Consider the following 16,711-nt stretch of genomic DNA (forward strand, 5'->3'; position numbering starts at 1 on the left):
GAGACTTAAGCATGAAACAGTTTTTATGAGTCATGCAGCAGCTATTTTAACTACTGTCACTATTGCTACTATTGTATTGTATAGTAATCCCAATAAAATACTGCTTATGATTTATCATCCTCCTCGTCCTTTACTATCCTCATTATATAAAATGATTCCAGACCTTTTTTTTTTTTGAATGTGTGACCAATACATTTTGCATTTGAACCACAGCCTAAAGATTTAGCCCTAATGCATAATTTGGAGGTTCGGTATGTGCATATTTTTTATTGTTTTCATATTGTCTTAGTCTGGTGTGAAAGGAGACTCAAGACTGTGGCTATTGCTGATTACTAAGTGCTCTTGAGTAACAAATGTACTGCTTCCAATTTAGAGATGTAGCATGTTTTTCAACCCAAATTTTTGATTTAACCTTTATTTTTTTTTTGCTGCTAAAAGATTGGTCTTTGTTTATTTGATTACAAGACCATGCATTCTCTCCTACTGAGAACTAAACATGTGTACAAAATTCAGGGTGCTAACTTGCATTAGCACATGCTTGCCTTGTGTTAACTATATAGCAGGCCACAGTTTACTTACCAACGGAAGAGAGGGTAACATGCACTTGTTAGGAATAGGGGGGTTATGGTATGAAGGTTTTAAAGATGGGAGTTGGGAAGACAAGCACACACCTTCAGTGTGGGACACAGGCAAAGAGATCTCCATGCAAGCAGCAGACTGGGCCTTTCGGAAGGGTGGTCGGCCAGGGCCTCTGCGGGTTAGCCGTGGCCCCTCAGGACCCATTGGAATGCGAGGCTTCCCCGCCGAGCAGGTTTGAGAGGTGGGACTAGTGCAATGTCCATTGACATGATCTGTAACAATGGCAAATCATTAGCAAACAACAGAAAGGAGGGAAATGATAAATTTGCCCAACATATTTTAATCTACAGCTGCAATATCCATCTTTATAGGTCTGAAAGTAGAAGGTGAAATCAAAACAACATCAAGGAGGCCTTTTACATGGTAATTCCAAAGTAGTTTTGAGACAATGTCTCTTTGTTCACAAAATATAATAGCAGTACGCTTCATGGCCTATTAAGATGGATACATTGCAGTGTAAGAGGAATATAACCTGATTGTCAAGTAGTAAAATGACAGTGAAGGACAGGGGGTGAGTGAGTGGCAAAGGGCTGAAGAGTGGTTTGAAGGTAAGTATGTGCAAGGAGAAGAAAGAGATGCTGTGTCCGGAAAAGGAAAATGCAGAGTGAAATTTCCAGGTTCAACTCCCTCAAGTCTGTGCCAGTGAAGAAAAAAAACAACAAAAATAGGCATATTTCATCTCCACTTTGTTTTCATATTTGCCAGAAAATTCTGTTTTTAGCTGAAGCTATTAATTTTTTCATTTAATCACAAGCCTTAAGATGTTACTAGCTAAGCTTGTAATAAACCTTTAATATGTGCCCTGTTATTCCTGTGCAAGTTATTTTAACTGGGAGGGGATGCAGAGTCACAGATGGTGCTCACATGAAAACACTTGTTACATTCTGGAATCGTGGCTTTACATGATTTCCCCATAGGGACTGCATTTGTTGCTGGTTTTGTCTTTATTTAATGCAGCAGGCCCGTGGGACTGAGTATGTGGGAATAAAATAATTTGTTTACAAGCAAACCCTATTAATGAGACCACAAAAAGAAAGCTGGACAGTTTGGACTGGGTGGATTTTGCTCTTCCGTGTTAGCAGACAAAGGTTCTGTCAGGATGACCATAATTAACAGCCCCATGATACCTGTGCCTTGGTACTCCCGTTCTCCCTTGTCCTCAAGAGATAAATAAATAAAGCAATGCCCTTTTTAAACGACATCCTTGTCATAATGAAAGCAAGGTTAAAAGCATTTGGGGTTGATAGGAATGTCTGATGGAATTGCATTTCTTTTTTATTGTTTCCTTTCCTCTTTGATATTCTTGTGTAGACATCTATGAAGCGTGAGGACAGACAGCATTATGCTAATTGCTAGAAGCAGTACACGGTGTCCCCTGTTTTCTGTTACCTTGCATATGTCTGCCTTTTCGTATCTAGTTTCCTATTCAGGTGCTTTTGGCAGAAATAATCCAATTTCAGAGTGAAGATGAAAACCACTGGGGTGCCACCCAGTCTACGTGCAACACTCACATGGGTTCACAGAAGTAAGGACCAAGGTAGTCCAAGGTTGTTTTTTTTCCCTAGCATGTAATATGGAGCTCATGGAAAGCCACATGATGGCACTGACGTGTATCTGCGTGTGTGTTTTCCTATTGTGAATTTAAAACAGGGAAACAGTAACACTGGTTTATCCCCAAATGTTCTGATTGAAACCCTTAGTTAACAAAAAGAACTGCTCTCCGACATGCAGTTCTCTACCTTATCCAAACACCCTGATTCCCACAAATCTATCCAGCATACATCAACATTTGCACGCTTCCACACAAAATCAGGGAATGTTCCTTCCAACAGACTGCATAGTTTTTTATACATGCTACAAAGTTTCTTCTGTTTTATACCTTTTTAAAAGCCAAATAATTAATTAATCTGGCAGAAGTATTCATACCTGTTGATCTTTTTCTCATTTTGTATGTCACAACTACAATATACCATACATTTTATCGGGATTTTATAAAATAGACATACAAGATAAAGCATAATCGTGAAGAGAAAATAAAATGATACTTGGTGTTTTAAGATTGTTTTGGAAATAAAAATCTGAAAATTGTGTCTCATTTGTATTCCCTTACTCTGATAACCCTGGATATTGGATAAAGAAAGTATCTGTTATGTCTAAACCATTCCATTGTGGCTCTGACTGTATGTTTGGTGTTGTCATCTAGCTGGATATTGAATCTCCATCTGAGTCTTAACTCTTTTGCAATCTCTAGCAACAACTTTTCTTACAGGATAAACCTGAAAATAGCTCCATATATCATTAACTCTGACCAGCTTCTTTCTTTCTGTTGAAGAAAAGCATCCCACACCATGATGCTGCCACCAAGTTTTATCTGTGCAGGGATGGTGTATTCAGGGTAATGTAAAGTGTTCTGCCCCTCATAGCATTTTGCATGCATGCCAAAACATTGTTTTGCTCTAAAAAGGCTGAAATACCATTTAATGACCCAACCCTGCTTTTACCTTCTCACCAACTTTATCCCATACCTGTCCTATCTGCTATGTTTTTAGGTTTTTATGATGCTGTTTGCTTATTATAAACACTATTCATTTTGTTTAAAAAAAATTAAAACAATATATTTTTCCTCCACTTCATGATTATCTACAACTTTGTGTTTGTCCTTTACATAAAATTCTAATAAAATACATAAAATGTAAGTGTAATCAAGTGGCTTTAATTATTTTGCAAGGCACTGCATCTATACATTTCTCTGTAGTTAAGGAGAATCACCAACAAAAAGGTGCTTTGTTACTAAACAAATAGAGTATATGGTTTAGATTTTTTTATTCAGGCTAGAAAAAATCACAAAGTTTGTAAATCAAGATAGTTACAGAAATACGCAGAGACAGGCACGTTTTATGTTAAAAAAACAGACATTGTCAGTGTAGACAGCCCATGTGATACTGAAGAAGGACAGCAAAGGGAAACCCGAGACCATGATGTGTAGCAGTTAAGAGATGCATGCGGGGGTGGACACGTAGTATCTGTAATGATGGTGATCCAGTCAAAATGGAGGAAGAACTGTTTGAGAAAGAAATGATTGAGTTACAATGAGAAACGGCAGCGAGTGATCCAATACTGAAAAGCAACGGTTGTCGATGAAGGAGCGCTTGAGCGAAACCAGAAGGTATCATGGTAAAGCGATAGAAAGCCTCAACCTTAAATATGGGCATGTGTTACAAAATCACCTTTATAAACACTTGCAAAATGTAGAGGAAACAGAGACAGTAGATTCAAATGAAATCAAAAAAACGTCAAAGGGCCAGTATAGACAAACACGTCAGGCCGACAGTCTTATGGGCTGGTTGAAAAAAACAGAGAAAGTCATAAGGAAAATGGAAAAAGTAGTGAGAATAAAAAATGTTTTTAAGCAACAGAAAAGCCGAGACTATTTGACAAAACAGAAAGTAAACAACCTTAAAAAAAATCAAGTGAAAACTGTTGGCTTTCGCCTACCGTACCAAGATCAGTCTTAAGATCTGTGGGCAGACTTAACTTTCTGCCAGGTCCCTTTACTGAAACAAAAGAATAGGAAACAAAGAACCAGTTACTCTCTTCAAATAAAAATAAGAAAATAAATGAATTAAAGAATGAGGAAATAAAACAGGTGTAATCTATGTTAAATAATGAGAACATGCCAAAAAATAAAAATAAAAAACTTAAAGAAATAGAACTCAATCAAATGAACAAGGAACCAGAGCATGCAGATTGGTGCAGTTGCATAAGGCAGGCAAAATGCATGCTATAAGGTTGTCCCAGGCCAGTGATCACAGTCAGTTCTGCAATACAGGTAGCACCCAATACTGATGTGGTGATGGAAAACTCCTCTCTGTTGGATGTAACAATCAGTAACTTGGAAGTGAATTTTGTTTACCAAATTAGATTCAATACCCAACCTTCTTCTACTTATTTACAATTTTTAACATTCATTTGCCTAGTTTATCTAGTATTCAAGATTTTCAACAGATGTATACAGTAAGTCCAGAAGTTGTTTTGTACAGGCATCTAAAAATTTTGTTCTACTGCTTCTTATTTTCAGAGGCCTGGGAAGTCTGACATGGAGGCACAAATAAACAGTCACAGTCAGACACTAAAGGCAACCAAAATGGTTCAGTGAAACATTTTGCAAGCATTTTACAGTAAGTAGAGAACTGTAAAGGTTGGAGTTGAGGTGCTATAGGTCAGTTCTCCTTCAAAAGAAAAAAATAAATAAATAAATAGGAAAAAGAAAAGTGGATTATTCGTTGTTTATTTGTTCACAATGATTTAGTTGACATGTGGAAGATACAAAATGTTTTTTTTATGACACCTGGTAATTTTAATGACCAGAAGGAAAATGGCATGACCATGATTTTGACCTTTTTTTTAAAATTATGTCCATTTCATCACTATTTTCTATTTAAGGGAAAAGAAAAAAACAAAACAAAAGAATCAACAGTGATTTCTTTGTGAAATAAGTGAACTCAGGTTTCGATCCTTCTGCCATTAAGTGCCAAAGATGAAAAGAGTGTGGCAGAGGTTTACTGAGGCCTAGAAATGTCATAAAAAATTTGTGTTAAAGTTTTGACAATGTGAACTCTGTGTTTTATGCTTGGTGGGTGGAGTTTGCATCTCATACAGTCTATACTCAACATACTTTAGTTCAAAGATTTACCTCCAGTCCATTGTCAGCTGATACTGCAATTACATCGATGTCATTTTCTGGAAAATACTGAAAACTTTTAATAGTACCAAAAAAATCTGCAGTGTATGAGGGTATTATTGAAAGAGTCTATTTCCATCTTACTTTATTGGATTTGTTTAGGATTGAGTGCAGACCTTTGGATTACTGCCGGTAATGAGATGACGGGTCAGCTCTGTCTTTTTCATAATAAATATTAGGGACCAGATGGTGCACCAACCATAAGAAAGGCTGACTGTAAAAGATACAATGACAGGAAAACTATTCTCATGATAAACCTGTAGCACACAGATGGTTTCTCTGTGTAATAGCTCCTTGGCTGAACAAAGACTTTGTAAAATGTTTTTAATCAAAACAGGTGGGACTGATCTGATGAGCCAAAGGGGGCTGCTCAGTGGGAAATTAACAGTGTCAAATGAAAGTCTGCTTGTTTTATAATTGTTTCCAATTAGTTTTTAAAACTGTATCTTCTTACTGCATGTCCATTGAACCTACAATACCTTGCAAAATTATGCACCATCTTTGTTCCTTTTTTTTTGTTTGTTTTCTTTGTTTTATAATGGATTTTAGGGGATTTGTAAGGCACTACAGACAAAAGATGTCCAAAACGTATGGTGTTGAAAGCATCAAGCTGAGGGTTTCTTGTTGTTAACTATTCGGGATTTTACCTAAAGTATCACAATTTACTGTATCTTCATTGAACTTTCAATGCCATATAAATTATTCACCTTTTTTATTGCCCTAGCATGAATTTTAGGGGGGATGGGGAGTATTATTAGAATCTAGGGAAGAAAAAACATCCCAGACGTATGGTGGTTGCAGTGTCATGCTGAAGGTGATCTAGTTATGTACTGTATGTATGTAGGCTGCAACACCCTTTTTTTAGTGTCATAGATTTCTTTAGTGGGATTTTCAGTTGGTGTTTCCTTCTTAATTATTTAGGCAATATCTCTTCTTCCAGAAGTTAATATGTAAATACTGTAGCTGGTGTCACAATGAGACTCAAGTTTAGTGTTTGACCTTCAACTCTTGACTGGAGCAAGATCAAGATCACATTATTACAAGATTAGTACTGTTTCCAGAACCAGATCCCAATACAGACCTGAGGTACAGTACAGACCAAAAGTTCAACACACCTTCTCATTTAAAGAGTTTTCTTTATTTCCATGACTATGAATATTGTAGCTTGACACTGAAGGCATCAAAACTCTGAATTAACACATGTGGAATTACATACTGAACAAAAAAGTGTGAAACAACTGAAAATATGTCTTATATTCTAGGTTCTTCAAAGTAGCCACCTTTTGCTTTGATTACTGCTCCGCACACTCTAGGCATTCTGTTGATGGGCTTCAAGAGGTAGTCACCTGAAATGGTTTTCCAACAGTCTTGAAGGAGTTCCCAGAGATGCTTAGCACTTGTTGGCCCTTTTGCCTTCACTCTGCGGTCCAGCTCACCCCAAACCATCTCGATTGGGTTCAGGTCTGGTGACTGTGGAGGTCAGGTCCTCTGGCGCAGCACCCCATCACTCTCCTTCTTGGTCAAATAGCCCTTACACAGCCTGGAGGTGTGTTTGAGGTCATTGTCCTGTTGAAAAATAAATGATGGTCCAACTAAACGCAAACCGGATGGAATAGCATGCCGCTGCAAGATGCTGTGGTAGCCATGCTGGTTCAGTATGCCTTCAATTTTGAATAAATCCCCAACAGTGTCACCAGCAAAGCACCCCCACACCATCACACCTCCTCCTCCATGCTTCACAGTGGGAACCAGGCATGTAGAGTCCATCCGTTCACCTCTTCTGTGCCGCACAAAGACACGGTGGTTGGAACCAAAGATCTCAAACTTGGACTCATCAGACCAAAGCACAGATTTCCACTGGTCTAATGTCCATTCCTTGTGTTCTTTAGCCCAAACAAGTCTCTTCTGCTTGTTGCCTGTCCTCAGCAGTGGTTTCCTAGCAGCTATTTTACCATGAAGGTCACACAGTCTCCTCTTAACAGTTGTTCTAGAGATGTGTCTGCTGCTAGAACTCTGTGTGGCATTGACCTGTTCTCTAATCTGAGCTGCTGTTAACCTGCAATTTCTGAGGCTGGTGACTCGGATGAACTTATCGTCCGTAGCAGAGGTGACTCTTGGTCTTCCTTTCCTGGGGCAGTCCTCATGTGAGCCAGTTTCTTTGTAGCGCTTGATGGTTTTTGCGACTGCACTTGGGGACACTTTCAAAGTTTTCCCAATTGTTCGGAGTGACTGACCTTCATTTCTTAAAGTAATGATGGCTACTCGTTTTTCTTTACTTAGCTGCTTTTTTCTTGCCATAATACAAATTCAGTCTATTCAGCGGGACTATCAGCTGTGTACTGTATCCACCTCCTGCACAACACAACTGATGGTCCCAACCCCATTTATAAGGCTTAAAATCCCACTTATTAACCTGGACAGGGCACACCTGTGAAGTGAAAACCATTTCAGGTGACTACCTCTTGAAGCTCATCAAGAGAATGCCAAGAGTGTGTGGAGCAGTAATCAAAGCAAAAGGTGGCTACTTTGAAGAACCTAGAATATAAGACATATTTTCAGTTGTTTCACACGTTTTTGTTCAGTATATAATTCCACATGTGTTAATTCATAGTTTGGATGCCTTCAGTTTGAAGCTACAATATTCATAGTCATGAAAATAAAGACAACTCTTTGAATGAGAAGGTGTGTCCAAACTTTTGGTCTGCACTGTATATCTTTATATCTATATAGATATACCTCAGATAATATAGATATATTTAAAAAAATACATATTTACTCTGTACTTTCACTAACCCATCTCAAATAGAGGTACTGTGTATGAAAGCTTAGAGAAGCAGAGAAACATCAGAATTTGGCAGTTTTAAGTAAAGCATTGCAAATTTTGTGTTAACCTATTCTCCATCCTTAATAGGCTATGATGATCGCATGTCATTTCAAACACAACAGCAGTTTGTGTAGGACAAGCCTCAAATGTGATGTCAGCACTCTGTTTTTTAATCATATGTTTAAGCCTATGCTTAACATTTGCACAACAAATTAATTTCTACTGGATGCCCAGCAGGGAATGGCTTCTTTAAAGTTATTTATCTGACCCTGCAGGTGCCTGCTTTCTGTCTGCAAAGAGAAAACATTTGCTCAAACCAAAAATAAATATTTAACTGTTCTCAGAAAACCTTTGACAGTGGTGAACAGCGTTTCTTTTTTGCAGTAAGCCACGGTCGAGTTTATCCTTCCACACAGACAACCCATGATTTTACAGCCACAAACAGTGGCTCCTAAAAGTGTACATACCCCTGTTAAAATGCAAGGTTTTAAGCTTTTGTTACCTTTATTGTGACAGATGAAAATTGTAAAAAAAAAAAAAAAACTGCAATAAGCCCATTGGGTAAGTATAGGCAATGTATGTACTTTTCATTTCATTTTAAGCTTTAGTCTTGTTGGATACAGACCATTATCAGTTATTGTTAATTTCATAAACCCTAAATAATGTTCACCGGTCCTTGCAAGATTTTCTTGACGTTTGCATCCTTTAGCCAAAGCCATACATAGATTACAGGGGTTACAATACATCCAAATTATCTCATTTTACAAAGATATCAGTCAGTGGAAGAGTTTAAAAAAGAGTCCACAGCCCTGTATACACATGCCTTGGCACATATAAAAAAGTAAGGGAAATTTGGAACAGCAGTGACATTATTAAAACTTGGGATGTCTCAAAAACCGATTAAAATATAAGACCAAAATTGATCAGGGTGGCAGCTAAGAGGCAGGCAGCAACACTAAAGGAGTTGCAGGAATTCCCAGCAAAGACTGGGGGTGTCCTAAGTGTAACTCATGTATTCTAAATATGTCTGAACAAAGGAACCCTGTTCAAAGGCAGACGCATTTTCTTCCAAACAAAATGTCTAGATAAAATCTTGGGGCAAATAGCAAATAACACCATACCCACTGTAATATATGATGGTTGCAGCATAAAGCTCTGGGATCATTCTTCCTTATATGTAACTAGACTTTTTGTCACATTGAGCTAAACCATAAACTGTGCAAATACCACTCAGTTTTGACCCAAAACCTTCAGGTGTCTGACATAAAACTGACAATGGAGAGAACTTTCAATTTTCAACATCTCTTTCAGGTCTAGCATTTATTAAATTTGAAAATTAAACGGATGTGTTGAATGGTGTTTTGCAATGGTGTCACCAGAGTTGAGAACTAAATCTGACAGAAAATAAACTGAGGTCATTTGAAGAAGGTTTTTTGACAAGGTATATCCTCTCAATGTGATAGATTTGGAGAACATTTACAAGGTAAAGTGAGCAAATATCATCAAGTCAAAATGTAGCATCCTTAAGATTAAAGCAGAAATCAAATAAAATTTAAAGATTGTTCAATAACATATTAGTCAAAGGGTATATACACCCACTTAAGGATGTTGTTGCAGCTTTTTTAAAATCTTTTTAGAATTTCCCCTTTTAACAGTTTTGTTTTGCAGTTGAGTTGTACAGCATGTTTGTCACATTTCACGTAGAATAAGTTTATTTTATTTAACACGGCCTCATTTTTAAGTCACAAAAACCTGGCATTTTAACAGTAGTGTAGTTTTTTTGTGTATCACCTGGATACTGATACTGCACCTACCCTAAACTGATTCTTCCATTTCACACAGTACCATCCTGTAAGATAATATGAAATACAAAATCCATAAAACTATACTATTTTGAAATCCATATTAGTTGATTGTAATTAGGAAACTTAGAAAAACCTATAAAATGGGGTGCTGACATCACATACAGTGTGAGGCTACTTCATAGGACCAAAACACACATTGTTAAACAAATTCTTGAAAAACAAAGCAAGCTGTATTCATATTCATCAGCCCTGCAATTGGCCACACAGCAGTTAGTTAGAGACAAGACAAGGCCATGATGAATGTTAGCCAAGAGGACAACAAGATAAGTATGTGAGTTTATTGACACACAGACAAACATCCCGAGCACTAGGGCGCCGGAAAGGAACCTGTCGCCTTTTAGCGGCAGAGGTGAGTGATTCTAGAGGAGGCACAATGATTAATGCCACAGAGAATGAATCTCTCGAAGCAGTGAGCGAGGAGCAGTATCCAACTAGAATACAACCCCTTCCTCTTCGTTTTACGCCCATCACAGCATTGGAGACTGATGATCCAAGGTTGAAGCCCAGATCTGACACATACAACAAATATCACTGCATGTGGAGCGGCGAGACAACAACACCGTCCAGCAATCATCTGCACAAAGCATGGAGCACGCTGAAAAAAAACAGCCAGACACACTTTCTTCCTAGCAACACTGCAAGCAAGCTGGTTTGAGTCTTTCTGTTGTGACCATTAATGGCTATGGAAGATCTGATTGGCTTTTTCCTGCTAAATCATTACAAATATAGCTTTCCATTAGATTTAGAAATTTTCCTAAATGATTTTATAGACTACTTGTATAATTTACCCTTTGTTTCTGCTGTATTGCCAAAACTGGAGTGCTGGAGGTAAGAAGATGTACAGTGCTTTGCAAAGGTATTCAAACCTTAAACCTTTTCCCATTTTGTCACATTACAACCACAAACTAATTGTATGTTATTGGGACTTTAGAGGATACACTAAAACAAAGTAGTGCATAATTGTTAAAAGGAGACCAAATTTATTTTACAAATAAAAATATAAAAAGTATGATGTGCATTTGAAGTTATTAAAATTTATTTCCCAAGAGTTAGTGTTTTGTAGAACCTCCTTTTGCTGCAATTACAGCTGCAATTATTTTGGGGTGTGTCTCTACCAGCTTGGCACATCTAGAGATGAAATTTTTGCAAATCTTTCTTTGATATATACAGGGGTTGGACAATGAAACTGAAACACCTGTCATTTTAGTGTGGGAGGTTTCATGGCTAAATTGGACCAGCCTGGTAGCCAGTCTTCATTGATTTCACCTTGCACCAGTAAGAGCAGAGTGTGAAGGTTCAATTAGCAGGGTAGGAGCACAGTTTTGCTCAAAATATTGAAATGCACACAACATTATGGGTGACATACCAGAGTTCAAAAGAGGACAAATTGTTGGTGCACGTCTTGCTGGCGCATCTGTGACCAAGACAGCAAGTCTTTGTGATGTATCAAGATCCACTGTATCCAGGGTAATGTCAGCATACCACCAAGAAGGACGAACCACATCCAACAGGATTAACTGTGGACGCAAGAGGAAGCTGTCTGAAAGGGATGTTCAGGTGCTAACCTGGATTGTATCCAAAAAACATAAAACTACGGCTGCCCAAATCACGGCAGAATTAAATGTGCACCTCAACTCTCCTGTTTCCACCAGAACTGTCCGTCGGGACCTCCACATGGTCAATATACACGGCCGGGCTGCTATGGCCAAACCTTTGGTCACTCATGCCAATGCCAAACGTCGGTTTCAATGGTGCAAGGAGAGCAAATCTTGGGCTGTGGACAATGTGAAACATGTATTGTTCTCTGATGAGTCCACCTTTACTGTTTTCCCCACATCAGGGAGAGTTACGGTGTGGAGAAGCCCCAAAGAAGCTTACCACCCAGACTGTTGCATGCCCAGAGTGAAGCATGGGGGTGGATCAGTGATGGTTTGGGCTGCCATATCATGGCATTCCCTTGGCCCAATACTTGTGCTAGATGGGCGCGTCACTGCCAAGGACTACCGAACCATTCTTGAGGACCATGTGCATCCAGTGGTTCAAACATTGTATTCTGAAGGCGGTGCCGTGTATCAGGATGACAATGCACCAATACACAAGCAAGACTGGTGAAAGATTGGTTTGATGAACATGAAAGTGAAGTTGAACATCTCCCATGGCCTGCACAGTCACCAGATCTAAATATTATTGAGCCACTTTGGGGTATTTTGGAGGAGCGAGTCAGGAAACATTTTCCTCCACCAGTATCACGTAGTGACCTGGCCACTATCCTGCAAGAAGAATGGCTTAAAATCCCTCTGACCACTGTGCAGGACTTGTACATGTCATTCCCAAGACCAATTGACGCTGTATTGGCCGCAAAAGGAGGCCCTACACCTACATTATTGTGGTCTAAAACCAGGTGTTTCAGTTTCATTGTCCAACCCCTGTAGTTCAAGTTCAGTCACATTGGATGGAGAGTGTGTGAACATAAATTTCTAATGCTTTCCACAAATGTTTAATTGGATTTAGGTTTGGATTTCAATTGATTCATTCTAACAAAAGCCTGTTTTGATCTAAACTATTCCATTATATGCATTATATATATATGCGGCTTCATGCAAAGGGTCATTATCCTCTGAAATGTAAACCTTTGCCTCAGTCTCAAGTCTGTTGCAGCATCTAAAAGAATATCTTGTAGAATTTCCCTGTATTTAACTTTTTCTATCTTCCCTGGGCAGCTTTCCTTTTCCCACCAAAAGAAATTCATTTCAATTCAATTCAAAGATACTTTATTGATCCCTGAGGGAAAATTAGAATTCCAGTACAACCCATCCAGTAGAGGGAAAAAAATCATATTTTACACTTTATCCTTAGCAGGATACAGTTTGAGATTGCAAAAAACCTCAGCATCTCCACAGTATGATTCTGCCCCCACCATATTTCGAAAGGTGGGGAAGATGAATTCAGATTGTTGTGCAATCTTAGTTTTCTGGCAAACATACCTTTTTGTACATAGACCAAAGATTTCAATTTTTGTCTCATCTGACCAACACACCTGTGTCCCCTCCAGGTTTGTGGCCAACTACAAACTGGAATTATTATGTCTCTCTTTCAAAAATGGCTGTCTTCTGGTCACTATTCAACAAAAGCCAGTTTCTGTAGTGCTCAAGTAATAGTTATCCTATCGAGGGATTTTCCCAGGTGAGCTTAGGATCTCTGCAGCTCCTCCACACCTACCGCATGCCTTTTGGCTGCTTCTCTGTTTAATGCTCTCCTTGCCCAGCTTGTAATTTTAAGTAGTGAGCCATGTCTTGGTAGGCATGCCTTTGTGCCAGACTATTTCCATTTTTAGATGACGGATTGAACAGTGGTCCACCAGAAGTACAAACCTTGAAATGTTGTTCGACCATCTGTATTTATACAGAGATATATTTTCACACAGATAAATTTGTTAACTTAAGGCAATTGCTTGCACAAATGTTCATTATATTTTTTAGGTTTCTTTTTGTAAAAGAAAAAAAAAAATTCTAAACCATGTATACATTTATTCTGCTTCACAATTGTGTGGTATTTTGTAATGCTATGTTATGACATAAAGTTAAATTAAAAATAAACTGAAGTTTGTGGTTGTAAACTGCCAAATTATAAAAATATTTAAGTAGAATTTTTACATTTGGAAGGCACTGTATTGGTTCTTTTTGTATCATCTAATAGTGGGTAATTATGTCACACGCACTTGGAATAATTAAATGTCTGCTATCCTGGTAATACTGCTGCTCACAGTGTGGAAGCATAGGAAGCATGCAAGATGAACACTGAAAACGCCACCATCCTAAAACTAATGATCATATCCCCTTCACACATTACGTGTTTGCCACAGAACAAAGACCACAAGCAGGTGTCCATGAAGAGGCTGAAATCTGTGAGTCATCCCTCATCTTACCATTGTCCAGTAAGTAAAAGACTGGACTGCAGTGGCTGGCTCTCAGACTGGCCACAGGCTCTGGCAGGATTCGTGGGTCATTGTGAAGGGAGGTTGGGTAATGAACTGAAACAGGAAAGCCAATAGAACAGACACACTTTTCAGGGAAGCAGGGGAGAAACAAACACATTGGGTGAACTGGGGAGATGAGATACTTGCAAGTAATAGGCAGGAATTGAGTCTGAAGGTATGAAAACAAAGGGGTTAATGAGAACTTCCACCAACTCTACCAACAGCTGATGGCTCAGCAGTCTTTATTTATCTTATTATAACAATAAAATGTCTACCAAAGTATCACCACAAGGAGAACAAAAACTGAAACCAGCCAAAGCTACTTTAAATGTGATAAACCACTTGTTACACAAACATACCTAAACATTTTTAAGAACTATCCTTCTTGTGCTAAGTTCATAAATATTAACAATAAGTCAAGCAATAACTACCATTTTTCATAGTGCAGGTTGATTCATTAAGACTTTTCCTTTCCTCCCAATGTATCGTTTTGACTTCAAAATACATGACTGACTGGAACCCATGGAAACAAAGACATAAAGATTCGCACTACTGACAGCATCAGGTTCATGATAATTACTAATTCATTAACTGTAAAACTACACAAAATAAAATGGAAAACATTATAATGAAAGTCACATATGTTTTTACACGAGAAAACAAAACTTTAGAAATGCTGGTTCTTGATGTCTGCAAATTCCAAAATGAAAAGAAACATTACAAACTATTTACTCCCATTTTGCCAATATAGATTATGCAAATATACCTAATAATCAAACATGAAAGTACTAATTTACATTTTCATGTTTTGTGCATAATGCTGCATGCAAATGAGCTGGGTTAGAAAGAGATTATCACTTTTCCAGTGAAATAAACATGTATATGAAAACAAAACAAAAAGTCTTGTATTTTCAATTGCTTGAGAACAATTTAGTGTGCCACGACTTAATATAACATCTTTTTCAATTCATGTAATTTTATTATTAAGTCCTTCTTGTAGTTTTGTTCTGTTATTTGGTGATCTGAGGAATTACTTGGAAGTTTTAGACACCACTACACCTCAAGCGCCTCTGCTAAACTTAACCTACTGGGTCTGGTTCCCATCAGTCATGTGCCATCTTTTCTTTGAGGGTCAACTAAGCCCTGCTATGGCTACTTGTGACTTGAAACTCTTGGGAAAAAAGTACCACATAACCCCAAAACAACTGACCCAAGGAAGGAAAAAAAGGAACAATATGCAGGTTGTGGAGGGTGACAACTTTCAGTCAGCACACAGTCTAATTACTACATCTAATGACATCAGAAAGATGTCAGAAAAGAGAGGTAAGGATTTGTTACGGATAAATCAGTATAAATCTGCATGCAGTTACTGACACATGGAGTGAATAAGGACAATTGCTGACTTGCTTAATAAGCTGTCTGCAGTGTGTTTTTGGCTTAGAGCAGACACAGCAAACCTGGTTTGCCAAGGGCAGAAAGACAGCGACTAATGGCCACAGAGAAGGGTGGCAGTGTGTATTCATCCAGAGAAAACAAGGCATGAACTATCTGTCTGCCAAGCAGAGCACAGCTGTGCTGTACAATACTACCGCAAGAATACCATATTTCAGAGGGCTTTTAACACTTCCAAATTAATATGGAACAGGTAAAAATTAAAGAAATAAACTCAGGAGACCATCATTTTAATTTCGATCTTACAATTCTAAAGCTGTAAAATGGTCTGTTTCACTAGTCTGTTTGCACACCCACTGACAGAAAAATATGAACCTTATTTGTAAGCACAGTGTCCAGTTGTACATATATATGTGCTTTTCATCTGTCTCTACATAAATATTAACTTCTTTTATGTTTTTTATTAACCAGTGACAAGCCTATTGTGAGAGTGAATGTACCTGACCTAGACAACATGACAGTTCTGAAAGACATGCTACCACAAAAGAAAAGAACATCTTGTCCTAGTTATGTTATTTTGTCGTTGTGGTTTTAACAGAAGGTGAGGCTAGTGAGTACACATGAAAACAGGTAATATGTATCCTAGATGATATCTTAAGAGAAAAAATATTAAATGGCTTAGCAGAAATGATGATAAATTCAGAATAAATGTGTATGTGTAGGTTATTTAAATGGATTATAAACACTTCATTTAAGAGCAGTCACAATTAATGACTAATAATTTTGACAGTCAAAATTAAACCAGACGAAAACCTCCATCAGACCTCTAAAAACACACAAAAACATTTTTATTTTGTTATGATTCATAGTTGAAAAGTAACAAAATATTTTCAAGGCAAAGACTCTTAGGCAAATACAGGTCCTTCTCAAAATATTAGCATATTGTGATAAAGTTCATTATTTCCCATAATGTCATGATAAAAATTTAACATTCATATATTTTAGATTCATTGCACACTAACTGAAATATTTCAGGTCTTTTATTGTCTTAATACGGATGATTTTGGCATACAGCTCATGAAAACCCAAAATTCCTATCTCACAAAATTAGCATATCATTAAAAGGGTCTCTAAACGAGCTATGAACCTAATCATCTGAATCAACGAGTTAACTCTAAACACCTGCAAAAGATTCCTGAGGCCTTTAAAACTCCCAGCCTGGTTCATCACTCAAAACCCCAATCATGGGTAAGACTGCCAACCTGACTGCTGTC

At 37.9% G+C, this 16,711-nt stretch overlaps 1 protein-coding gene across 5 annotated transcripts in view; it reads right to left on the bottom strand.

Annotated features, from left to right (window-relative positions):
• Positions 1–16,711, bottom strand: part of stxbp5l (syntaxin binding protein 5L) — a 196,962-nt gene that overhangs the window by 22,325 nt on the left and 157,926 nt on the right. For 2 of the 5 annotated variants that reach the window (XM_047369993.1, XM_047369995.1), the window contains one exon: positions 672–851. The exons of 1 other annotated variant lie outside the window; for it this stretch is intronic. In XM_047369993.1, the coding sequence (XP_047225949.1) occupies positions 672–851 (180 nt within the window). Of the gene's footprint in view, positions 1–671; positions 852–4,139; positions 4,194–13,994; positions 14,100–16,711 lie in introns of all 5 variants that reach the window. 2 more of the 5 variants (XM_047369997.1, XM_047369994.1) reach the window with 2 other exon arrangements.

Source organism: Girardinichthys multiradiatus, chromosome 7, assembly GCF_021462225.1.
Source record: "Girardinichthys multiradiatus isolate DD_20200921_A chromosome 7, DD_fGirMul_XY1, whole genome shotgun sequence".
Lineage (NCBI taxonomy): Eukaryota > Metazoa > Chordata > Actinopteri > Cyprinodontiformes > Goodeidae > Girardinichthys > Girardinichthys multiradiatus.